Genomic DNA, 27,199 nt, shown 5'->3' with positions numbered 1-27,199 from the left:
TGGGTAAAGAGAATATTTAAAGTTACTTCTTAATCTATGGCACAGGATGGCGATTTTTTTTCCCTAGAAGTCTCAAACTGGTATCTTTTTAATAGACAACAAAAATGAACTGATACAAAAATGGAAGTCCTTCAGAGTCATGCAACAATGTCAGATTCTCGAAGGGTTTCCAAAAGCTGACTCTCCACTTCTGTATTCACTGTGCCGTGGACAGTTCTTGGACTGCCCACTTTGAGTAGTACTGATTAAAATCCTTCATTCTCTCCAATTCTGTGGTACTTCTTTGGAGAAAAATAAGATCTACCAGTAATGCAGCTGAGCAAATTGTCAGACTTCAACAAGAAATACCAGTTCTTTTGAACCCATTGAAACTCTCCCTTTTTATCTACTAGCCCTTGGTCCCATTGGTCCAGGTCTCAGGAATGCAAGTCTTAGAGGAAAGCACCCAGTTCCTGGGTAGGGACTTCAGAAGGCATCAAAATGATGTTAATTGTCTGACTTATACGTGGGCAACATTCTTAGAGATTATTGAGCCCAACTCCCTTATGTTCTTTAAAGGGAAACTGAAGTCAAAGCTCACACAGTTCATTAGTGGTAAACCCTGGGCAGAGGTACTCCAGATTCCCAACCCTAGTCACCTGCTATGGCCCAGTTTCCCAGAATTACTATGATGTTCTTCTCAGACACAGACCCCTGCAACCTTCTATTCTGTCCTCACCATCTTCTTCCAGTTCTCCCAAGAGCTTAGGGTTGTGAAGTGCTGAGTGAGTGAGTTAGCAAGAAGATTTGATCATGTCCTTGAGTTTTCGTGAACCATTTCTGAACTACTATAGCTATGTTGGCAGTGGGTTTCCTTAGTGAGAGGCAATGATAAGGACAGCCAACTGAGGATGTTGAAGAAGGCCACTAGGACAATGAGGAACTGGGAGTCACACCATATAACCATGCTTGGCCTGGAGGAGAACATTCTCACAGGGCTGTGACCACAGAATCATGGCACATAGACTTCAAGTCTCTCAAGGCCTGTTCTGTAGACAAGGGAACAGATTTATTCTATATGGTTTCCAAACCATGACTAGAACCAGTGTCACAGCTGCAGGAAGAAGCTTTGAGCTGAGTGACAGATGATGTCATCTCTGGTCCATGTGGTTCTTCCAGGGGAGTGCTTCCCTGCAGGTGCATGGCTCCTCATTACCACTGGCCTGCAAGTAGGCACTGATAACCACACACAGGGAGATGATAAGTGTGATCGCAGTGCTGGTGGAGAAAGTGACCTGGCTGGTCTTGGGTTGTGCACAGCACAGCACAACCTTTTGTGGATATCTTATTCCAAGTCATGTACGGAAACCACATGGTGACAGTTTCTCTTCTGTATAACAGGCATTTGGGGGGCATGTCTGCCAGTGCCAGCCTCTGTGTTATTCACAAGGGTGTTGTGATGGGCTGAACATGTCTCTCACCAGAGAGGAGCCTCCAGTTTAATGGGAAGGTCAAATGTGTCATCGATTGTGGATAGGAGACCTGCAATAACACAGATTTATTCTGATTAGGGAAAACAAGGCAGAAGGAGGGATGATTTGAGTATATATCCAGGAGTAGGTAGCCTGTTGAGAAATAGAGACACACACTACATCAGTCAGGGTCTGGGCAGGAAACAGATGGCACATTCAAACAGAATAATTAAGGAGAGTTAAAGCAGGGGCTACTTAGAAGGAGCAGCTATTCAAAACATTGTAGGAAGGGTTTAGGCCAACCAACAAAACCTGGGGCTTAATCCAGAGCCAGCAAACCTGGGGAGCCATTTCCACCCTTGATCCACAGTGGTAAGAGAAGGGAGTGAGTATGGAACCCAAAGAGAGTGGCTGTATGGAAAGGGCTTCCTGGCAGCTGCTGTGACTCTCAGCAGAGGGAGGCAGCCACCTGACCAGAAGGGACTTAGGAGAGGAAATTCCACACTGTCATTCTCTCCTGCCAGTATTTTCCACTGGGTGAAGTGGACTGGAAGTCACAAGGCAAAGGGACTTGTTGATGCAACCCATAGAGGCCACCCTCCCCAGGGCAGAGAGTAGGGGGTAGGGAAGTGGCTCAGGATGGAAAAACAGAGACTCTCAGAGCACAGAGGAAGCCAGCCATGCAGAGGGCAGTGAGGAGGGAGAGTGGCAGGGTGGGGAAGGGCTTGGGGAGCAGGGCTGGCAGGGTGGCTGGGATCCAGAGCATAAGCAGCCACAGGTTGAATTCATCTCACAGAAAATTTAAAGTCAGGCTTCATCCCTTCTCACTCTCCCCACCTCCTTCCTTCCCACCTTTCTCTCTTCCCCCTGCCTTCCTTCTGTTCTTCTCTTCTTCCCTCAGTAAATGCTTATTGAATACTTGCGTTCTACAAGTGCAGTTACCTTTGCAGCTCACCCCTGGTGGGTAAGACAGACAAGTAAACACCCCATCAAAGTCATGGGTGAGGCCAGGACCCATAGTACCAGCCAAGAGGAGCCTGGCTGTGTGGCCGGCCAATTTGAAGAAGGCATTTCAGGTGAACCTTGGCCATCCTTTTCAGTGGTGGGGACAAACGAGGTGGGCATAAGTCCTTCTTCAGCCACTGGAGATGTCTGCAGACACGTAGAATGCACTTCACGTGCCCTTTTGAAAATGGAGTACAAAAGCTTGATATGAATGGAAAGTCCCAGTGTCAAGAAATCCAGGGTCAGCGGACACTCTGGGGTGTAGCTATCTCACTGAGAGAGGCTCTTGCAGCAAACTCATCCATTAATTCCTGTGTGGACTCCTCCAGACCTCAGGCTCTGGCACTGACAGGTGAACTTCATCTTTGTTCATGAATAGGTAGCACATGGAATAAGATGGGTGGGGGAAAAAAAGAAAATTCTCCTGTTTTCTTGTAGTAAAATGTGTCCTTTGTTATCTTCCGTATTATTATTATTATTATTATTATTATTATTATTATTATTTAACAGGAGCATTCCTAAGAGAATAGGTCAACATTATTATTATTATTATTATTATTTTTTTAACCAAGTTAACCTTATAGGAAATCTCACAAAAGGGAGTCTGAAGTCACCTCCTTGACCCCTCTGCAGGCAGCTGTAGGCCACCTCTGTCTCTTCCCCTATCCTTTATCAGGATCCATTGAATGATTTGTCTTTTTTTGGTGGGGTACACCTCTTCTTTTCTGGGATGATCTTATGGAACATACACTTTCTACTTCCCAGTTCCTTCTAAATCTGAAAAAGTTGCATGGGATCAGGGATTCTCAAAGCTAAAAGAAGCAGGAAAGGGTCCCTCTTGCGGCAGATAAGGAGACCAAATTCTCTTGAAGGAGCAACAGTGACCCAGACCTCCTAGTAAAGAGGGGCAGATGTGAAGCCAAGGCCCAGGGACTCACTTCCTACTCTCATGTCATTTCTACCCTCATCCAAAATGCCTTGATATTTTAGAAAGAAGTTTGGAACTTGAACGTGTTCTCTTTATTATGGTCATGTTTTCACCCATCATCCACATTTTGCTAAGACTCCTTTAAAATCCAGAGCATGATGATAAATGCTATAGGGTTCTAAGAATCTCTTGTCTTAAAGGAGCTTGGATGCTGTGGTTTAATGACATTTTGTTACAGTCATTCAAAAAATGGCAAGAAGGCAGATGACTAATTTCCAATGAAACCACAGGACTATGAGGTTCCCACAAGCTCTGAGCAAAGGAAGGATCACAGTTGCTGGAGTAGCTAGAAAAGTTTCAGTGATGGAGAAGGAACACAAATAGTTCTCTAGCCTGAGCAGACCTCATGATGGGAGAGAGGTGCATGAGCTGGTTACTCGTCATGCAGTGGGGTTGGAGGGGTTGAAGTTGGAGGGTCCTCAGTTGCAAGAAAAAGGTGAGGCTAGTAGGAACTTCATGCATGTAGATGCCACAATTTTTTTCTTTAGGTTTTAGTTCACAGAGAATCAGGCTGGCTTAGAATGATACAAGAGTTCAGAGGAAATAGATTTTATCTTTGGCTAGGCAGTTTCTTAGCTATGCAATCTTAGTGAAATCTCTTAATCTCTCTGAACCTCCACTTCCACATCTATCGAAAGGAATAATAGTATCTGACAGCATGGATCCCGTATTATTTTATGTGGCCAAGAGGGTCACATAAAATAATATCCCAGAAAGAGTTCTGAGAAGAGTTAACCAGCATGCAGATGAAAGGGGACATTATTATTTTTTCTTCAGTAACTTCGCTCATTCTTTTCCAGTAATCATGTAAGAGAAATTGCTTGGAATTTTATAATCAGAATATCAGGGTTTATTTAACGTGACTAATATTCATTACAGCAATAACAGGAGTCAGGGTTGGTGTAGTGGAAAAATTATGCATGTTGGAGACTGACCAGTGTTTGAATCTTGGCTCCACTCTGCCTGGCTGTCTGACCTTGGCACATTGCTCAGTAGGAGTCACAGGTTTCTCATCTGTTCAAATTGGGTGATAACAGCTATCCTGTGGCATGTCATGAAATGTAAATGGAGTCACCTGTGTGAAACATCTGGCTTGGTGTCTGGCACATAGTAGGTGTTGGAGAAGTTCCCTCCCTTCTTGCATGCACACGTGGACAGCATCTCCTCCCTGTCAGCACTGTTTTACAGAGACCGCCTTCCTGCAGGCTCATAAAAAGGCCTGGATGAAACTCCACTATACAAATTGAAAGCATTTATCCAGATTACTTCCATTCTTAAAATATTACCTTTTTTTTTTTTTTTCTTTTTAGAAGTGACCTCAGAATTGGTATTTTTAAATAGAGACCACATCACTTGTATTAAACTCATTGAATTTGCATGCCAGCTTATTTTGAAAATGACGCAAATGTCTAACTGTATTAGGGGACATGTTTGCTCACAGAATCCTCCCATGCAGTGTTAGGATTGGTCCTAATGAGACATGTGCATTTTGGTTGAAGTTACTAAATGTTCCAACCAACCCCTGCTCTCACTTGAGAGTCGATACACAAATACACATGTCCTGGCTCACTGTGCACCTTTTCTCTGAGTCATTCTGGTTTTCCTTCATGCTTTCCTTCTGAACCAAGTCCGCCTTTAATCAGAAGTTCCCACCTGGGAACCCTGTGCACGTGTCACTATGGTCTTTGAGCGTGGAATGCAGGGGGAGAATGGATTGAAAGAGAAGAGCTGTTCATGGCCCCTAAATATGAATTCCACAAGGAGCTCAAAAACAGTTACCTGTAAAGAACAGGATCGGTGCAGTCTAGTGATTAAATACAAACACAAGTTGGGGAGACAGGACACATTTGGATCAAGCCATTTGACAATTCCGTAACTTTTCACAAGACTCAGTTGCCTCTCTGGAAAATTAAGGATGAAAGGAACTACCTTAGGTAGTTTAGAAGCCTCAGTGCAATAGGACAGTTTCCACCCTTTGGAAGAACACCTGGAACACAGTGAGTACTGAGAATAATAGTGTTTTGTTTTGTTTTGGTGTTTATATGACATGGTTCGGGGATGTCCCTTCTCTGGGAATTCTTCTGACCTCGTACATGCATATCTCCAATTCCCAGATTGCTCTCCCTAGCCTTACTCACTGGACTCCCGGGCTGGTGGAGGAGTCCGAGATGACCTCACTCTACTACCAAGAATCCTTTGGTTTTAGTGCTCACAGGTTCCATCTTTTTAAAGATTCGTTTTAATTCCAAAAGCCCTGCACATACTAAATGCTAATGTGTTCCTTTTACTAAGAGATAAGCAGCATGCCATAATAAGTTCATGCATTGCCATCAAAAAGCAAAGGCATGTCTAGCATCCCCAGTTTGAGGCTCATTGAATAATGAGTAGGGAAGGATTCAGAGGCCAAGGGGGGTGCCTGTAATATAGTCAGGACCACTCCAGGCAGCTGCCTCCTGGCCTGGCACTCTTACCCTGACACACCCCAGTCCTCAAAGTTTGCAGGTGAAAGTTACAATCCTTTTAGTGGAGCTTGCCTGGAAAGTTTCCCCCAACATGCCAGGATCTGAGGGTCTCCCTGGTTCACCCCTTTCCTAGATGTGTATTCCCAACTCCAGGTCCCTGGACACATGGGAGCACCGGATGCCCTTTGAGGCCTCTGCCAGAGGTTGTTGGTTTCCTCCACCCAGAGTTGAGCACACTAAGAACTCTCATTTCCCTTTCTCCATCCACTGGAGACGCTGAGAACTCATGACAGCCTCAATACTTGGTCAGTGCCCTTCCAGATTAGGAAACACAGCCAGTGGGGGTGGGAGGTAGGGTCCGATTGACGAAGACACTTCCCTAAGTTGATCATGGCTCAGCATATTCCTTCAAACTCTCCACTCGGGTGAACTCACCCTTTGTGAGTTCAAACTGCCCAAGGTTTGACTTCCACAGAGGACAGTGCTGACCATAACTCCTCAGAAGCACCAAGTGTCTGAGAGTCTTACAGACGGTGCAAGGACAATTCCAGGCAGACCTGTTTTCCAGGAGAATCCATGATAGAAATACATACTTGGCTGTGGTTTGGCCAAACCTGAAGGAAGGAGGTGACGGATTCTCCCAGTAATTTAGTTCCCTTCCCTTACTTCAGATTCTTCATATGTAAAATGGGACCATTGAAGGTCTACCCCTGCTAAGACCTTCTCAAATCAGAATAGTAGTCCTAGTTCCTGGCATGTGGGGAAGAGGCCCACACATGCATAGGGTAGAAATGAAGGGCTTGATAGGTTTAAAAAGGTACAAATAAAGCCATGCGTTAACACCCAAGATCCCTGCGGAAGTCAGAGGCAGACCTGCCTTCAAAGGATTTGCCAGCCCCTTGTCTAATAGGGCGCAGTGTTTCTGTGTAGCAACGAAGGAGCAATTATGCTTCCTGACAAGTTGAAAAAAATCCTACTCACATCACTGACGTCCCCACAGAGGCCTAGCGAGGGTCCCCCACACTTAGGCAGTCTGCGCGTCTGCTCTTTTATTTTCCCTCAGGCGCTGATTGTGGCATCCTCTTTCCAAAATCAATTTGAATCTAATTCTGCTTCCAACAGCCTGACACACAGTGTCATCCTTTCCAGAATCCTTTCTCCATATTTGGATTCTTTCATCGTCCCATGGCCCCCTGAACTATCTCCGACTTAGCCCCAGAAAAGATAAAATTTGGAGAAGTTATTAGGCATGTTAAAGGTCATCCAGAGAGACCTATACCCAATGTCATGACTGTATTGTTTTAGTTTTAAATAAATTTGTTACTTGCCCAAGATTAGGGAATGTGAATGGGGCCATGATCCAGATTAAATTCCAGATGTTGCCAAACTGACACAGTGGTGATGACCTAATTCTTGATTTATCCTTCCAAACTTAATATTGTTTAGGTAGCCTTTATATCAGTCACATAGCCAACATGGCTAAAACCTCGAGCCAAAGTATACAGTCTTCTGAAATAGCTCCTCTATCTAAAACATTATGACGGCGACAACTTGTGAAATACGTGTGATTTGCCTTTGGTTAATTGAGTTTCAAGCATAAGGAAAACCACAGGGATGTCAGTGAGCTGTGCACATTCTGCTCCGTGTGGTCACTTGTACTGTTTATCGATAAATAAATAGTGGTTTTGATGTTCCAAGAAAGAATTCAGGCAACGGGAAGAGAAAACTGTGGGTCCTTGAATCCCATGGTTCTGTTGTGAAAGCAATAGTTTGATATAGGATGGTCACATTACTGTTTTGGTACTTGCAAACACAACATTGCTCTTACCTCACAAGAGATCCCTCATGCCTTAATGGCTGCCCTGCCAGTTAGTACACTCTGCATCCCCGAGACTATCAAAGCAGACATCATAGAACCCTAAATAAAGATCAGAGAGAAGGGACTGTTGAACAGTGTGTCCACTGTGGACACACTATTTCAGAAGACTGTGTTGAACAGTGTGTTGAACAGTCTGGTCTGCTGTGGACAAGACTCACTACTGCTTTTTGGGGATGCAACATTGAACAGTGCTCAAGACAAGTGTGATTTTTCCATCTTGGAATTTCCTGCACATAAGTAGCTAGTTGAGTAAGTGCTATTATGCAGTGGTCCAAGGTACCAAGGGAGCTGAGAAGATGGGTACCTGACTCAGATGTGAGGGGGAACAGGCCTCTAGGTCGAGTCCTGAGGAATGACATTAACCAAGTGAGCGTAGCTGAGCTTGCCAGGAACCAGGTGTTCTAACGCTTTTCTTCCACTCCAGAAGTCTCTAAAAGTTATTTTCAAAAAGGCAAATAAGAAAAACAGCAGCTGTGTAGTTCTAGATAAAATAAACTCATTTAAAAGTAAAGTCCTTTATTTTAAGATTCTTTTATTCTTTCTTTGCAGTGCTACTGAAGAGAGTATTCCTTTTGGATGTACTTATAAGAGACATCATTAATAGTGGGATTTTATTCCTTCTTAAATCCTTTCTCTTTTCTTCAAGATTAAAAATCTCTATTCACTTCAAGATTAAAAATCTCTATTCACTTCCACCATAATTTTTGTTTAGTGATCCAAAGGTCTGAGCACCTTTACACTGCCCCACCTTCTTCTCTGAATCAGCACCTCCCTCCTGTAATCCCCATTCTCAGGATTCTTCCTCCCGCCCATTGCTTGGCCTCATCATGGTCTTATCCCCAGAGAGATGCAGGCCAGTGACTTTTCTAAGGGCCAACCTTCTAGGCAACTCAGCAGAGGGCACAGCCTTGGGAGATTCCATCCGTTGCTGGGCCTAGGGTTAGAACACCAGTAAGGGGTCTTTGATTTGTAGTGTGGAAATGTTGTAGACCCATCATTTCAGCTTCTCTCACTCCCACCCCACTCAGCATCAGAGCCTTTCCATGAATGATACTGTAATTGTGGATGTTCTCATGTCCACTCTCTGTTCTGCATGACCTTGTCAATGCCTCCTTTTCTACTTGTATCCCTCCTCCAGACCATCATCCAAATTCCTCCAAAACATTCTTGGGAAAATGTAAACCAGATCATGTCATTTCCTTCTGTAAGTCTTCCAGAGTCTGCTTAGAACTTTCAGGACACTTTCCATTCTGCATAACCTGGAGTACATGATCCTTTCTGATGTCACCACTGCTGCCTCCTCCAGTTCCTCACCTATTCCCACCTTTGCAGCACTTACAAGTGAGGGCTTATAGCTTATCACTCTTCTAGTGATCCTCCAGGCCTCTGAGTTTCTGGGGGTCTTCCATTTTCTCTGTTTCCCATAGTTGTGCCAGTATCCAACCAAAGTTTATTCTTTATGTGAAAACCTGTGGTATCTCATCCACCTTTGGCTGGGCATGTGCATTGGGCTATGCTCCCCCCACCCCCACATTCCCTTTATCAAAACACATATTTGCAAAGCACCAAAAATTTGGAAAATGATCATGTTTTTGGAAAAAAACATGCATAGGGTTAACACAACTAAATCAAATAATTGTTAAATTCCCATTACTAGCAATTTGCATTATATAGTTAAGCAATTTTTATTTTAAAGATAGCAAAGACAACAAGAATAATGGGAAAAAAATATCTCATTCTTACCTTTAGTTAGTAAACTACTGACAGATCAGTTGTGGTAACTGATACTTCTTCTGTTTATATCAATTATTCTTATAAGTGATTACCTGTACTCAAGATTTGTTTTATTATTCCTATGCTAATGTATATATGTTTATCATAAACATATGCACATATTCATATGTAACAATGCATGTGAAAATTATATGTTGCATGCCTTGATTTATATATTTCTCTAAATGGTTTGTTATTGATGTATTTTTGGCATTTGCTTATTTCAGTCAAAGGATTGTTATACTTTCACACTGATATTTGTTTTTCCTGTGTCTCATTTCACATAGGAATTCTGTTATATAAATAAACCACAGTTAATTTACCCATAAAAAAACATATTTTAAAAGGAAATGAGAGACTAACTCACTTAAGAATATGGTCTTTTAATAATCAACCGACCAGAGGTCATATCCCACTTCTGACACCTATGAGTAGAGGGAATCTTGGATAAGTGGTGTTACCTCACCTAGCTCTAGTGTTTTCACCCATAAACTGAGGTTACTCCTCCTTAACCCTTAGCGCTTTTGTAAACTTTCAAAGAGATAATATTTTTTTAAAAGAATTTCAACTGTGTTAGCATATAGTTAACGCCTCCATATGGTAGGAGTTATTAGTATTATAACAATATGTTACCATCATCTAATTACATATCTTTATTTGTCAAACTTCTAATTCTTTGATAATGAAAAATTTCTAGCTTCAAGTATGGTATGTGATTCATAAATATAGATCAGTGAGAGTGGAATGAATAATGTCATGTGAAGAAGGAAGTTGGTAATAAGGAAGGAAGGGGAAAGAAAGAAAGGAAAGTAGTAGGTAACTTAAAAATGATTTATTCAATAAATGAATGAAAAAATGAACAATGTTTAAATTAGTTTTTGGTGATGTTATATTTTTCTTGCTTGTGTGTCAAACTTCCACAAAAAAAAGCTATTATTCTAGAATCAAACATTCAGGGTTCCCAGAAATTAATAAATTCCCCAAGCATTTTTCCCTGTGTCTTTTTTTATAGAGAAGAGAAGCAGATTTAGGCATCTCTGATGATGAAACTAAGCAAGAGAATAAAGTCCAGATCATTAGGGCCCTTGGGATAAAGTACAAACTTCAGGTTTTAGAACTGGTCACAGCTTGGAGAAACCTTGTTATTTGGAACAAGGATATGGATGCAATAAACATTCTGAGGTTTATCTTGCTTTAATGACTTGCCCTGAGTGGCTTTGATCTTTATATTTGATAATCATTTTCAAATGGTCTAGTGTGTTCTGGAAATGGAGTAGTGGTTCATGGACTTGTGAGGTTCCTTGGAAATGACAGGCTGCAATCAGAATTTGGAAATGGGCAGTGTTACAGCACTTGCTCTGTGAGCTGGAGAAAAACACATTGGTCGAGTGGTGGGAGTCAGGGTTTAGTGATGGAAAGGAAACCTAACAGGCATTGGGTCAAGAGCAATATTAACCCATTATGTCCCATCATCCTATGTAGAATTGCAAACATGGGATTTAGTGGTTTAAAAGAGAATTAAGGGGGCTAGGATTGTGGCTTAGTGGTAGAGCACTTGCCTAGCATGTGTGATGCACTGGGTTTGATTCTCAGCACCATGTGCAAATAAATAAATAAAGGTTCATCAACAACTAATAAAAATATTTTTTTAAAAAGAGAATCGTGTATCTTGGGGCCCTTTATTTGTTGGTTACTCTTCTAGGCACTTTCTTATTATCATATTGAATTTTATATACTCTTTTCTATGTTGAGTTTTACAATTCCATTTTACAGATGAGGAAAGTGACCTCTGAAGAGACTGAGTCACATGTTTGAGGTCACAAGGCAACTTGATGGAAGAGGGAGGATTTGAATCGCGGTTTGTCTCTTCCTTTTTCCTTTAACTTGAAAGAACTGTTTTTAGCTTAGAAATGGTTCACTCTCAGCCAGTGTTTAGCTCAAATAAACCCTCCAGGGAGCAGGACCTTGGCATGATATTCTCACCTGTGTATCAGGCAAGTCAGCTGAAAGGTGACCTGCTTTAAATGGGAATACAAATTGAGACTTAGGAGGCTTGACCTAGGCCCACTATGAGCCACACCTCCGACCACCCTTCTATGCAATGGAAGTGCCAATGTGCTATGTCTCTAGAGTTGGAAAAGCTCAGCCTTCCCGCACTTTTTCCCATGATTTCATTTAAGGGATTTGTTGGTTGTTTTGCATTTTGAATGTGGTTCCCTTTTGCTGCTCTTTCAATAAAACAGGCCCTGACAGCCCTCCCATTCAGATTATTACAGAGTTGTACCATCTCAGGCCAGTGCATTTAGGAAATATGTTGTTGGCACTCATCAGCGAGTGAGATGCATAAAGAAAATATTCTAATGACAGTTGAGTTCAGAGAGCTTTGATCTGCCTCCAGAACTGCACTCATGGCTTTGAAATGCAGTTCTGGCAAAGGGGTAAAGTCTGGGCGCCTTGGCAGTCAGGGCTAGCCCCCTTAAACAGACATTCCAGGGGACCCACAACCTCCACTGTGGAATCCAGGTGCACAAGTTGTGCAGGAAGAGAACAGACATGGAGACATCACTCTTGAGAGGCGGCTTTGGGAAGAGGATCTAAATTAGGAGGGACATTCCAAGCTATCTCAACATTTCCCAAGCTGTTGTTTGTGCTGTTTTTTGTTTTTTGGCAAAGGTAGAGGGTGGGGAGAGGGAAGAATTATGGTCAAATATATCTGGGAACACTTCAAGCACTTTCTGCCTTTCTCTCATTTTGCATATTTAAGGTTCTAAAAACTCTTGCAATCAGAAACTATATGTATTTAACCTTGTTGGCAGAGCATGTCCTAAATCCATTGACTCTGAAACTCTTTTCTGCTAAGCACTCATCTGCCTCTTATAGATTTAGCCTTCTGTAGACCTTGAGCTGGACAGCATTCATCTCACATACAAGTTCATTGAGCAAATGCAGACCCAGGAGTGCAGAGTAGGGCCCCGAGTAGAGTGAGAAGAGGCCAGATATCCATGCAGGCTCCCAAGTCAAGGGATAGTGGAGTCCCATCCCTTCCATGATGGCTCTCTAAGCTACACACTCTTTTAGGGGAATGTTTCTACCTGAAGGAAAAGGGAATTTACTTACCAGGATGAAAGTAGTCAATAGTACATAGGTCACATGTACACATGCTAGAACATAGAGGTTCATTGCTGCCCTTTAATGCCCCTTGTTTGCTATGTGACCTTGGCAAGCCTCTTCCCTTCCCCAAGCCCTATGTTGCTCATCCTACTTTGAAATTATGAATTTTGAGAGAAAGGTGCTCAGTAGGTCCCAATCAGTGGTAGTTCTCCATCTTGAATGAAGTGTTTAAGGGACACAGTTGATAATGATTTGGTTCCTACTGTGTGAAGCCCATAGTTCATACAGAATAAAACATAAAAGCAGGATGATAAGTACAGAATGAAAAGTATGACTGCAGAAGAGGTGGAATTCATGTTTAGCTCATGGTAATGATGACCGGTGTTGTCAGTCATTGTCACTGTACTAAGAGTAATGCAATAAAAGTAAACTGCACTGATCAGTGAGAGCCTTCTAGGTACCAGCTATGATGTGGCATGTTATTTTCACTGCTTCTAATCTTACGGACACCCTGAAAGGTTGTTGCCCTCATCCCCATTTTACAGACAAAGGTGATCATGAGATGGTATGTGGAGTGTGTCACCTGTAGAATGAACTTTGCAAGGAGGAAAATTTTTTTAAAGACTAAGGTTCAGGCAGATAGATTGTGGTACTGAAGAGTGAAAGTAATAGGCATGGGTAGGGAATGGGCATAATTGGGGAGCATGTAGGGTTCTGAGGTTAAGAAAACTATGAAAACCTGGGTGAATGAGGTTGTAGGAGATAAAGAAAGTTGGATGATTGGGAAGAGACACTGAAAGCTGAGACTGGGAGAACCAGTCTTCCCTAGTAGGAGAAAACAGGAGAGCAGGAGATGGAGAGGAGTTCACATTTTCTGGATGTGGGCTGGCACTGGGCTTGGCTGTCACATTTAATCTTGTTGGCATCCCCGAGAGCAAACAGACTCAGGAACTTAAAGCAACATGCCCATGGAAATGAGTCTGTCTGTCCACCTCTGAGGAATACTGGTACATAAATTAATAAACACATAGTGTTTTAGATTTGGGTTGATTTTTCTCAGGGGTAAGTAATGATTTGTTTAAATAAATGTGATCAATTTTATACACACACACACACACACACACACACACACACACACACAGGGCCAGAAAGGAAAGTGAAGGGATTCTAAGCAAGTCATTTCCTTTTCTCATCTATATTCCTAGACTCTAATGTTCCTTCTAAATTTGACTCCTGTGCTTTCTCCTCCATTGGTAAAGAGGGAAAAACACCATCTTTAAGGGATAGGGGAAGGACATAAATACTCAGATGACTCCTGTTTCCAAGATTTCTCCCTGATGCATTTGGGAGACACCAGACTTGGCTCTGTACTGTTGGGAAACCCTCAGCCAGCAGAAGAGAAATTTTTTTTTCTTTTTTGCTACAGAGCTATTTCTTTTTTCCCTTTGGGTGGGTCCCCTCAAGAGAGATGGGGAGAAGAAAGGCCAGTGGGGCCAAGAGACTGGCCAGCCGCCATCAATTCTTTCCCCTTTGGGAAATGAAGACATCCCAAAGTATGAGAAAACCCCACATATGAGCCAGGGAGAGGTTCCAGCATCCCACATTTCTGCTTTGGGCCAGTATGAATACCAACTCTTGAAAAGATTGCCTCTGCAATTACCACTGAAAAAACAACCAATTAAACATCTCCCCCACCCCTACCCCACCCTGAGCCCTCTCTCATCCCAGAACAGTAGGGTAGTGGTGGTTTTTTCTGGCAACATTGGTGTCCTCTGCATGAGGGAACACTTGATGGAAATGGACAAATCAATGAGAAAAAAATAATGTGGAATGGGCTGATCTAAGAAAATCTTGCCTCCTCTGGGTTTTCATTCTCCTTCCAACTATTATTTTCCTTTTATCCATGGATCTGGTGGACCTTAGGAGTGAGGAAGAGGGGTGGGAAGTGTTGGGCACATCTAAATTTGCACTTGGCCTTGTCACTAGTTATGTGATCTCTAAAGCCCTGTTCCTCAGTCTTTAAGATGGGGGTAAATTCTAGGAATAGCTAAACCTGTATCAAAGATTTTCTACTTGCCAGCCCTTATCTAAACCCTTATACTTCTTGATTAACTTCCTTAATCCTCTGAACAACTCTATGGGTTAGGTACTGTTATCACTTTCATTCCATATGTAAAGAAACAGGAAGTTAAGTAAATTGCCCAAGATGGCCCAAACAGGAAGAGGAAGAGCTGGATTCCACCCTGAGGTTCTAGCTTGAGAATGAGCTGCGCTACCCATTCTGCAGGTTGCTTCAAATACCAAACAGTGATGAGACACCGTGCTACTTAGCACAGGAGCTGACATGAAGCAAGTGTTTAATAAATGCTAGCTTTCTCCATCCTCTTTCCCCTCTCTGGTGACAGAACTGACTGATTAGAACTCCTCAGGAAGGCTCCAAAGTCAGAAGCCACACATGGGCTCATGGGGGAGAGGTCTCAACAGGAAGATTTGGGGTCAACCGCTATACTTGTATAACTATTCTTAGAATTATCCAGTTCACACCTTACCTGTATCTACAACCCATGTTAACTTTTATTTTTTCTAACAAGTCATAAAAATTATGGTCTTATGAACATTTGGTCTCATGAGCATGGGGTTTTCTGTGACATGGGGGTTCTCAGAAGAACACTCTAAGTATTGGACCTATCTAACTTGTTGACTTGGGCATAGAAGTGTGTAGGCTTGAGACCCTCAAAAGCACTCTGTTGGAGTGTCTATGTTAGTAATCCCAATATACTGAGAAGGAAACTGAGGCCTCACGGTCAGTGGTTGCTATAATTGAGTCTAGGACTTAAATATGTTAACTTTTATTTTTCCCAACTTAAATTCTAATCCATTGGCTCATCACGTGTCAAGCCCTGAGCTGAGAACTGGGTAAACAGAGATGAGAAGGCAGCTTCTTTGCCTGCAGATGGCCAAAATAGAGGGGTATATACAGACAGGTGAATGGATTAATGGGAATCATATGTAAGAGTGTACTCCACCAAAAGGCGATGGGTGAGTACAGGGGTAGAAAAGGGGATGGTGGTGAGGGGGAATCAGTACAGTCTTCCTGGAGGAGTGACACTAGAAGGGACCTCAGATTTGTTCATCAGAAGGCAAAATTATCAACAGTCTCAAAGAGGAAACAGCATGAGTAAAGGCCCCAAGGGTTATGCATCATGGTGGGTGCAAAGGCATGGTTTGCACACAGTAGAGAGTTCGAGAGAGGTGGCAGAAAGACATGAAGCCAAGGGTAGGCAGAGACATGCAGACCATGCTGGAGGCTTGGACTTTACTCTCAATGTGTGCAGAGGTCCTTCCCTTACTGCCAGAAGGGAAGAAAAAAGGATCCATCATTAATGTGTGCTATTGGCCAAGTTCTGCAAGAACCCCATGGAAAAGCAGAACACTGTCAACTAGCTGCATGACCTTATTAAGGTATGAAGGTCCTCTGAGCCTCTGCTTCCCCCACATCTGGAAAATGGGACTGATAATACTATCTACCTCGTTATCAAAAATAATAAATGTACAGTGAGACCACTAGAAGGACCCAACAAACACTAGTTGACTTTATCTCGTCTCCTAGCTCAAGATGACTGCTTTTGTATTTATTTAGGTTTGTAGTCACTGATTCCTGGATCCATTTCTAACCATACTCAGGAATGATTGTCCAACTGCTCATAAGGATTCTGAGATACCGGAAGGCAGACAAATATGGTAGCATGGGAGGGGGCATGATGTACTTCTCTAGTCATAAAACCAATAGGAATAATATGCCTGTGTCTGATCCAAAGCAGAAGGCATGCTCTCACATGCGGTGTTTCTGTTCTAATGAGAGTCATGCTCCCCAAGGGAAGAGTATTTTTTTAGTTACACACGACAGTAGAGTGTATTTTGACGTATCATACGTAGTGCAATATAACTTCCCTGTCTTGTGGTTGTACATGATGTGGAGTTATGCTGGTTGTGTATTCATATATGAACATAGGAAAGTTCTGTCCAATTCATTCTACTGTCTTCCCCATTCACATCTCCCCTCCCTTCCCCCCATTTCCCCCTGTCCAATCTGGTGAGCCTCCACTCCTTCTCCCACCTACTGTGAATCAGCACCTGCAAATCAGAGAGAACATTCAGCCTTTGGTTTTATGGGATTTGTTTCTTTCACTTAGCATAACATTCTCCAGTTCCATCCATTTACCAGCAAATGCCATAATTTCATTCTTGTATATTACTGAGTAATATTTCAGTGTGTATATATACCACATTTTCTTTATCCGTTCATCTGTTGATGGGTACCTAGGTTGGTTCCATAGCTTCGCTATTGTGAAGTGAGTTTCTATAAGCATTGATGTGGCTGCGTCACTATAGTATGCTGATTTTAAGTCCTTTGGGTTTATACTGAGGAGTGGGATAACTGGGTCAAATGGTGGTTCCATTTCTAAGTTTTCTGAGGAATCTCCATACTGCTTTCTAGAGTGGTTTCACCAATTTGCAGTTCCAAGAAAGGAGTTCGTCTTTCTTGAACACCTAGGCTATGCCAGTGGCCACTTCCCTTGTTTTCTTACTCTCTCTTTTTCCCTCATTCTCTAGCACATTTGTCCCATCTATTAAAGAACTGATTATTGTAGTTTGAAGAGCTAATTCATTTTTAAGACATGTCAGTCTACAATGACAGCAACCCACATACAATATGCCTTTCTAGTCTAATCAAATGTGGAAGTAGAGTTTCACAGAATGTGGAATTATCTATGGATGATGTCATGATGCCTCAATAAAATGAGGTTTCCTGGCTCACCTTCCATTGTTAACCTTGAACCCCATTTCTGTGACTTTGGTAGCTCATCTTCAAAACAGAGTAATAATGCCTCTTTGCAAGGTTAATGTAGAGATGCAAAGCACATCTCCTACTGCAGTCCCATGTTTTCCAAATAGATGGTCCAAGACCCAAATGAATGAGCAAAAAACAGAAGAAGCCAAGACTAGAAGACATGTTCTGTCGTCTATTCCTGTTATTTCGCTTGGTCCTTAGTCAATTTAACAGAGTCCTTATGGATACAAACATTGACTATAGACAAATCTAGATTCAAAACATAACCCTGCTATTTATAAACCAAGTAATATTTGCAAGACTTAATTTTTTGTTATCTTTAAAAATGGAATCATCTAATCTTTTAGTGTTATCAGGAAAATTCAACAAAGTGATGTTTGCAAAGAGTTTAGGAAAGTGCCTGGCACATAATACCTCTTAATTATTTAGGGAGTGCTTGTTGTTTGAATAGTACCTTTTTTGGATGATGATAACAGCCAAAGTTCTTTTTCTCTTTCAGAGCCTACTTGGATGTTAATGAACTGAAGAACATTCTCAGATTGGATGGATCAACACACCTCAATATTTTCTTTGCAAATTCTTCAGAGGAGGAGCTGGCAGGGGTAGCGACATGGCCATGGGATAAGGAGGCTCTTATGCACTTAGGTGAGTCTTAGAAACTTCTCCAGGAAGAACCTGGAGGAGGACAGTAACACATTTAGTATAGTGAGTGTGATCATCGTCATGATCATAAGGGTGCATCTGGTGGTGGTGATGGGTGAGCAACCGTTTATTCAAGTCACAAAGCCCTTTAGCATTCCTTGTATCACTTTAGCCACCAAGGAATGCTCTGAAGAAAATAGCACAATAATAGTAGCCATATTTTACCTGTGGGAAAATTCAGACCTATGTGGGCATGGGGCTGCTCCAACATCACACTTAAGTCAGCGGCGGATTCACAGCTAGAATTCTTGTCTGGTTCTATCCACTGATTGCTTTCTCCTTAACCTCCTGTCTCCTGGTTCATGTAAACATCTTCTTAACCTGGTAATCACACTGCCCTAGCATGATCAGTCCTGGGCTGGCCTGAGAGACACCGAAGAGGCAAGAGAAAGTGCATTTGTAAGAACTTTTTGTTCCTCTATGTTCCACCTACCAATAACACCAGGGACTCTCTTACACTTAAATTATGCATATCCATAAACTGAACATAAGTTTATACAAACCAATCAGAAGTGACAATGGTTTCTGAACCAGGACCTATAAGGAAACACTATAATTCTTTTTTTAAAAATTTTTATTCATTGTCATTTCTCTGGTTGTATGCAAAGTAGTCATACCATTTGCATCTTTGTACACGTACATAGGATAATGACATTTGTTTCATTCTATTATCTTTCCTTCCCCCACCCCCTCCCCACCCCTCATTTCCATCTACATAACATCCTTCTTCCATTCTTCCCTTACCTCCTCCTGCCCCCATTATGTGTCATCAACCACTTATTAGAGAAATCATTCAGTTTTTGGTCTTTTGGGATTGGCTTATTTCACTTAGCATAATATTCTCCAACTCCATTCATTTACCTGCCCATGTCATAACCACAATGGAATATTATTCAGCCATAAAGAAGAACACTATAGTTATTTAACTGGGTTTTTTTCTCCAAGTTCTCATCTAGGACACATCTATAGGTAGATGTGCTTTCTTTCTTTCTTTTTTTTTATTTAACTTGTGCATATTTAAATTCAGAATAGAAGTGGTTCTTTTTTTTCCCCTTAATATTATGCTGTCTACATTTTTTTCATATTGTACGAAGTCTTACAATTACTTTCCAACTAAGTTTTCTTACTTAAAAGAATAAAGCATCCCTCTGGGTTATTTACACCTCCTTAAAGATGAAATTTTTAATAGTTACATAATACTTCCTTGAATAAGGGCACTACAATTGATTTAACCATTCTCCCCTTGGTAGAATGTTCCCGTTATTTACAACAATGAATTCTGGTGACTCAGTGAACATCTTCATCTGAGAATGTTAGGGCTCAGCAGAATGGCATTGCTGGTTATATCTTCAGACCTGCCTGGTCTTGTTGGGCTACACTCAGAGTTCAGTAACTGCTCCAAATCTAGGATATCTTGGAGATGAGTGATTCTGCAACTTCAAATGATAGAAATTGTGCTCAGTGAAACCACAGGTTTAGTTCCCTTCAGACTGCTTTAATTTCTCAACTATATTTAAGAGATGAAGCAAATTTTTTGTGTGTATGTGCATATGTGTGTCTGCGTGCGTGCGTGCGTGTGTGAGTGTGTGCATGAAAAGAGATTGATGTAAAGATAAATATCTAGTTCCTCTCAGCTGGGGGGATTCTGTCCCCTAACAGACGTTTGTCAATGTGTAGAGACATTTTTAGTTTTTATAAATGGGGGCATCCAGTGGGTAGAAGCCAGCAATGCTGCTAAATGCCCTGCAGTGTCCACAATGAAGAATTCAGTAGTCTGAATTATCAATGGTGCTGAGATTGGGAAGCCCTGACATGGATGATGGATGGGTAGACAGACAAGACACAGAGAGACGGGTTGGACAAAAGAGAATGCAACTTAAGCAAACTTGAAGAAGATCATTTCATATCAAATGCCTACTTTGAAGTTTGGGAATCATACTAAACCAGAGTCAAAGTGCACGGTCGTTCTCACCTGTGACTTCACTTAGCACTGTGGCTTTAGACAAGTCTCTCTCCTTCCCAGCTATCAGTTCCCTTAGATTTTAGTTAGGCAGGTTAGACTGGATGGGCCTCCAAAGACCCTTCTCAGCTCTGAAATTCTGCCTGCTGGAAAAGCAACCAAAAGGCTGATGTTCAGAGTCTGAGAAAGGTTGAACAGCAGCTTCTACAGTTAGAAAAACAGTGCTGATAATTCCATGAATGTCAGGGCCTGACTTGGGGCCAGGAATTTGGAAGGCTATAAATCCATAGCATGTTATAGTGTTTCAGGATGATGTCAGGCTCAAGCTATTTCACCTTTTAAGAGGAGCAATGAAACAGGACTGGGGCCCAGTGTTGTCCTTCTGTGGAAAGGGTGAATTAAGGTAGAACACACAGAGCCAGCCTGGACAAAAGAGGTCTGTACTTTCACCATCCTTAGGATGGTCCTGTCCCTACTCCCTGGATATACAAGCTTCATGGAGCAACCAAGAATCATTACCACTATTGTAGACAATTATTTTAGAACTCTCCAGAAATGCAGTCAGTTTCTCAAGTTCACAAGGCCACTGTGAAGCAGAAAGTGGATTGTGACCTATGTCCAGGTAGCTCCAGCTGTCCTGCAAGCTGCCACCTCCCCATTCTGGGACATGTTGATCATAAGCAATTCATGCAGTAGCCCCAATCAAACTCAATCTATTAGAACCACATTTTTTAAAATTTTTTTGCCCTCTTTTCCTGCTGTTATACCATGATGCCTGGAAAAAGCCTTAGGTAGGAAGGGGATTATGTTTCATATTATGATTGACAGAAAATAATGGAGAAAGATTTCCTGTCTCAATTTCTCTTCCTCCCTGCCTCTGTCTTCCCCTTCTCACACCCCCACACACATGTACACACATACCCATACACCCTCTCCTACATCTTTATCCTTGTGTTAGAATCCTGAGCAATTCAGAACTAATAGACTCTGTGACCCCCCAGGACTGAGCAAGCTCACCACCCCACAGTTCAGTCCTCTCTGGCCTGCTCTTGGTTTGCCAGTCCAAATCACCCCTGCCTCCTCACCTTTCTTTCATAAGATGCTGCTCTGAGGTTAAAATCTACACTTGCAAGGTTCTCAGACATGAAGTTTAACCTTCTCTAAACATGTTTGGATTTGGAAGTTTAAACATTTCTCTGTCAATCTGTATGCATCTTTCTAATGCCTAAAATAAATGTGTAATAGATTCCATCCATCAATTCTGGAGATCTGCTCTACCTACCTCTGCTAACGATGCAATGCTCCATATTCTGGGGTTTGTGATGTAGAACATTACTTTCCAAGCTAGATCATACAGATGAGTGATCTGGGGTTCTTGTTAAAATAAGGATCATGATGCTGTGGGTCTAGGGTAGAGCCTGATATTCTGCATTTCTATTAAGCTCCAGAGTGATGTTTATGCTGCTCTTTCTCATGTGGGTGAACTGCTATTTACTTTTGTGGCACAATTGATGTAGTTCAGGTACTAGTCTAGCTGCTTACAAGGGATTAGTTAGACCTCACAATCCTCTTTAGATGAATCAATATGCGGCAAATATTCAACATACATTTAATGAAACAGTATGGTCTAGGCCTTGTGGTAGGCATTAAGTAGTAGAAGACAGATTAAGAACCCTAGCTTTGGAACCCAAGGGTCTTGAGTTCAAATCTCAGCTCCATACTTAACTCTTGTTCATGAATGGGCTACGTTACCTTTCTGTGAATTTAAACCCATCTCATTGAGTTGTGAGATGATTAAGTGTGAAAATACTCATGAAATATTCAGCCCAGCACCTGAAGGTACTTAATAAATGCTCACATAACCTTAGCTGGCATGAGCACTATTATAATGGTGAGCACAGATGCTGGGTTTCATGAGTGTTCTTGCTTTTAGTCATTGGGGATGAAGAACTGGGCTTCAGGGTGGTAATTAAGTTGTGCAATATCACAGAGTTAGTAAAGGCAAAATGAGAACTGGAACCAAGATGTCTGAGCCTATGTGCAGGATTCATTTAGATGAGAACGTGTGGACTGCAAACCAGGACATGTTTTACTTTCTAAGAAAAAGGGACAGCAGAATGGACTATCAGCTCAGAAATCAGATCCCTGCATTCTACTCAGCCCGTTCCTTCTAGATAGTTTGAAATCGCTGCATGTAAGTTGCTTCACCTCTCCAGGCATAAGTGTCGTCGATTAAGAATGAAGGAATTAATTTTCCAAAATGACATGTGAGACTCCTTCCTGCTGTTAGCCCGTGATTCATGTCTCAGGTCGTAACAGCACTCAGACTTATAGAGTCACAGGGTGGAGAAGCCTGTTGTTATTTGGGCAGCTTCCCTTTATCCTTGATTGATGCGGGGTTCTTCAGCAGGAAGCAGAATACCCACCTTGCCTAACACTCTGGTTTTCCCCTTGCAGGTGGCATTGTCTTGAACCCCTCTTTCTACGGCATTCCTGGGCACACCCACACCATGATCCATGAGATCGGGCACAGCCTGGGCCTCTATCACATCTTCCGAGGCATCTCAGAGATCCAGTCCTGCAGTGACCCCTGCATGGAGACAGAGCCCTCCTTTGAGACTGGAGACCTCTGCAACGACACCAACCCAGCCCCCAAACACAAGTTTTGCGGCGACCCAGGACCAGGAAATGATACCTGTGGCTTTCATAGCTTCTTCAACACTCCTTTCAACAACTTCATGAGCTATGCAGGTAGGGCCCTATGCTTCCTTGGGCATAGTTTAGTCCTACTCAGGCCCAGGTATCACACCTGGGCTCTAGTCCTGGCTCAGGGTAACCTCGATCAAGCTGCTTACCTTTCTTAAGACTGACAGTTCTCATCCCAAACAATCAGAAAAATATTTCCTCCCTAAGCACCTCAGGGCTACAAGGAAGACAATGCATAGCAAAGCTTTTCAGAAAGACATGCTTCAGGAGGGTGGCAGGGACCAGTATGCAGGAAATCCAGGTAGAAGTCCTCTGAAGACCTAACACTGGAGAGTATTCCCTCTCTGGCCCTCACTTCCCTCAGGAAAGTAAAATGTTTGCACCTGATCTCCAAAGTCCCTTCATTTAGAGTTTTGCAACTCTATTTTTCTAAGGTGGTGGGTTGTTGAACCTTTTTTATTTAATATAAATCTCTCTCCCTTAGATAAACATAAGGTTCTTGCACACTCCTTCACTGGGTTTTTGCAAAAAGAAAAAAAAAAAGCCTTTTGGTTTTGCAAATACCAAATTATTACACGAGATTGGGCATGTTTTTCTCACAAGTGCTTAAACCATTTCTATACCATTAGTAACAAGGATGCCTTAGGTCTGGGATGCCCTGAGTTTTCCTTCTGCAGCTGATTATCAAGTCCACTACAAGCCCTTTTAGTATCTTTGGCAAGTTAGGACAAGACACACCTTCCTCGGGTTATCACAGCCCTCACCACTGAACCCTTTGGTGAAGAGTCCACGTGATAGGAACTATCCACAAACTTGCACACAGTAGGCCAGCATGGATTCCATTATAATACTCAATGTGGGCATCTCTTTCTCCAATAGAACAAGCACATTCTCTGAAAAGAGAAATGGCATCTCATATATCACTTATTTCTAGGACTCAGCCAGGGTCTGGTGCCTAATAACAGTGTGTTAAGAAGAAAGAAAGAAAGGAAAGGTAGTGGGAGGGGAGGAGAGAGGAGACACATGAATAAATTCTCTTACAGAAGGTATATAAAATTGATTGTTACCGATAACAGCACTTCCACTCATAAAGCAATTTGTTGCCCATAAAATATTTTAATATGCTCCATCTCATTCAATTTTCACAACTCATCTGTGAAGTAGGAGCCACCCCCCATTTTGCAGGTGACAGTACTGAGGTTTACTGCAGTCATTTGCTCCAAGTCACACATGTAGAATTGAGCACCCACCCTGAGTGGTTGCCACTTTTGTCCCACAGAGGCGCCTGGAATGGTTGCCCCACATGGTAGTGGGAGGGGGGTTCTAGGCCCCCATTCCTGCTTGACAGGGAAGCCCCCCAACTGACTGACATTTCTGTATACGTTTTGATAAGGATAACATTCAAAGAGAGAATTTTACTACTGAAACCCAAAAGTTTTGATGAACCCAGTGGTTCCTCCTGTTTTCCCCTTTGGGTTGATGTCCTCTGGGGGCCTTGCCATTATAAGTTTTAAACAGTCTAACATTGATGTCTCTTGAAAAGTCAGTAAGTCACCTCTAGTACCATAAAGAGTCTTTAGGTTTGGGTCTCTAAAAATACACCAGGGTGTTGGGCATTTCCTCAAAAGCGCATTCCCACTGGGCTCTCGTTCCCAGCCACACTGACACTCCACATCCGGTGTCCTGGTGTCCTGTCCCTTCACACAACCCTTCTTACGTTCCGTTTCTGTAGCACCTTTCCTTGGCCAGCTCAACGCACATGGAAAATAAACAATAACATGCGTTTGGAAGTTTGCCGACTTCTTAGGGACCTAGGAGCAGCCACTAGCTACCAGACTCCCATAAACTAAACTTTTTTTTGTTCCCCTTTGTACAGATCTAAAGAGTGATTGATTTACTGTTGTTTTTTTAAAGGAACCCCTCAGCTCGGTGACCCATTAACAGCAGAACTAATTCACTGAACTACGATAACAAACTTACACCCGCAAAAGCATATGCAAGGCGACTACGAGCTTTGAAATGTTTGTTTCCTTAGGATCTCTGATAGATGAGGTGACAAAAGCGGCTGGATGAAATTCAGAATGCAGAACAGGATTGGGTTCTCAGGGCTGGAGAAGCCAAGGCCCAGGACTCCCTTCTTCAAGAAGAGAAGGGTAGAAGCATTATCTAATCCACTTCTTCCCGTTGTCTTTCCTTTCTGGATGCTTCTTCCTCAAGGCAGGTCCCTGGTTGGGTAAAAGTTTTAGTCAGTGCATCACTGCTCAGCAGAACTTTCTGCAAATATGACCATGGTTTGTGTCTGAGCTTTTCAATATGGCAGCCATTAGCTGCATGGGACTCTTGAGCACTGGAAATACAACCCTTGTGACAGGGACCTGAATTATTATTCTCAAATCATTTTAACTAATTTACATTGAAAAAGTCACATGTGCTTGTGGCTACCATACTGGCCTTCACGGGCTTAGGATAATTCTTTTTTTATTGATATATATTAATTATGCAGCATAGTGGGTTTCATTGTAGTACCTTCATATATTCATATCACATAATTTGACCAATCTCATTCCCTATAACCTCCCCTTCAATAATTCTTAAGTATCTTTGATATGTCAGGCATTGTATGCTCTGAATCCTCAAAATAATTTCAAGAAGATAAGAGCTATTCTTATCATACCCAATTTACAGATGCACAAAGTGTAGTTTAGATAGCTTAAGTAACTTGTCCAGGTCACACAGATAAAATAAGGCAAAGGTGTGACTTACACCCAAGTCTTACTATTACCATAGAGCTTTCCTTTCCTGAGGAAGGGTCCCAAATGCTCAGATCAAGCAGAAAGCAGGCAGGTGATGGAGGCGAGTGGAAAGCATCAAGGGAGTATCTATCTTGAACTGTTAGACAAGCCTTTAACAGACAGATGAGCAGCAACCCTGACTACACCTGAAGATAATAGGTCATACGTAGGGGTTACTCAAAGAGGACCTTCTAGTTGGAGTCTCCTTAAGACTATAAAAAAGCAGGCTTTCTCTAGCCTATAGGTCATATTCCCTTCTTTCTGTGTGTCTGGGTCATTTATTATGCACAAATGCTTTGATCTGCCATCCTATCCCTGTGGAACATATCTAAAGCAAATAAATCAATGGATGTGTTTCAAGATTTAGCTGTAAGAATGTTCTTAGCAAAGTACATGATGATGATAATTACAGAATTCGCTGTAGATATGCACATCCATATACATATATATGTATACATATATACATATGTATTAGACATTAATTACATTATTTCTAAGTGGTGGATTTGGGGTGGTGTTTATTTCTTTGCAACCCAAATTTGGCATATTTTAAATATTCTACAGTTAATATGTTTAATTTCTATAATTATTTACTATTAGGACTATTATTATCTTTATTGTTATTTTAAAAACAAAAAGAGACTTACTAAAGTGAACTCTGGCATCCATGCAGCAGATATGGTTAGCTTGTTAAGGAGGTCTCATCAGCTTTATAAGGCAGGTGTACTATTGCTTCAGTTAACAGTGGGTGAAAACGAGGCTAACAGGGTTAGCATTTCTGCCCAAGGTCCTACAGTGCAAACTTCCAGCTACATGTAGAAATTGGTTCTTGAGACCAATTTCTAGTTGGCAAGCCCAGGACACTGTGTCAACAGCATGGTGACCTGGGCAGGCATCCTGGAGCTAAATTCCCCAAGGACCTTTCCGCTTAGGGGTAGCATGGGCACAGAAGGACCTGATGAGCTGGCTGTTCTTGGTGGCCACAGATAGCAGAAGAGCAATGTTTGGAGGCAGGGAGCCAAGTAGGGCTGACTGGAGACATTAGCTAATTGGGACAGAGCCTTTGTGATAAATGGAGAGCCTGTGGGACCTCACCCAAGGTTCTGATAGCAGCTGAGTCTCTATGTGATGGACCCTGGGACAGACATTTTCCGACCTCAGCTTTAATCTTCAAGTACATTCTACTCCCCTCTCAATTCTTTTACCTATCTATTTTCAGAAGATTTTACTGATAAACATGAAAATGGTTGGTTCTTAAGTTATGAAGGAAAATATACTCCTTTAGGAGAAAAAGCAAATAAATCAGAAATTGACAGAGAGAAAAATTCTTACTGTTGTTCCTTCTCACTCATCTTGATGGATTCTATGTGCCCACCTCTTCGAAGTCTCACAACTACCCTGTGGGTTGAAGTTGCTTTGAATCTCTCTCATTTGTACATGAAGACACTGAGTCTTAATTACTTCATTTTTTGGCAGTGACTAGTTAGTATTTCATTCTATGCCCTGCTGTAGACAGTC

At 42.1% G+C, this 27,199-nt stretch overlaps 1 protein-coding gene across 1 annotated transcript in view; it reads left to right on the top strand.

The window, feature by feature from the left end:
* Pappa (pappalysin 1) overlaps nucleotides 1-27,199 on the top strand; it is a 232,457-nt gene that overhangs the window by 34,323 nt on the left and 170,935 nt on the right. Inside the window, exons 3-4 of the mRNA XM_047524822.1 lie at nucleotides 18,021-18,166; nucleotides 22,641-22,934. Coding sequence (XP_047380778.1) covers nucleotides 18,021-18,166; nucleotides 22,641-22,934 — 440 coding nt within the window. The remainder of the gene's footprint in view (nucleotides 1-18,020; nucleotides 18,167-22,640; nucleotides 22,935-27,199) is intronic.

Source organism: Sciurus carolinensis, chromosome 14, assembly GCF_902686445.1.
Source record: "Sciurus carolinensis chromosome 14, mSciCar1.2, whole genome shotgun sequence".
Lineage (NCBI taxonomy): Eukaryota > Metazoa > Chordata > Mammalia > Rodentia > Sciuridae > Sciurus > Sciurus carolinensis.
The sequence above is the reverse complement of the archived record's forward strand: the minus strand, read 5'-3'. Positions and strand labels throughout refer to the sequence as shown.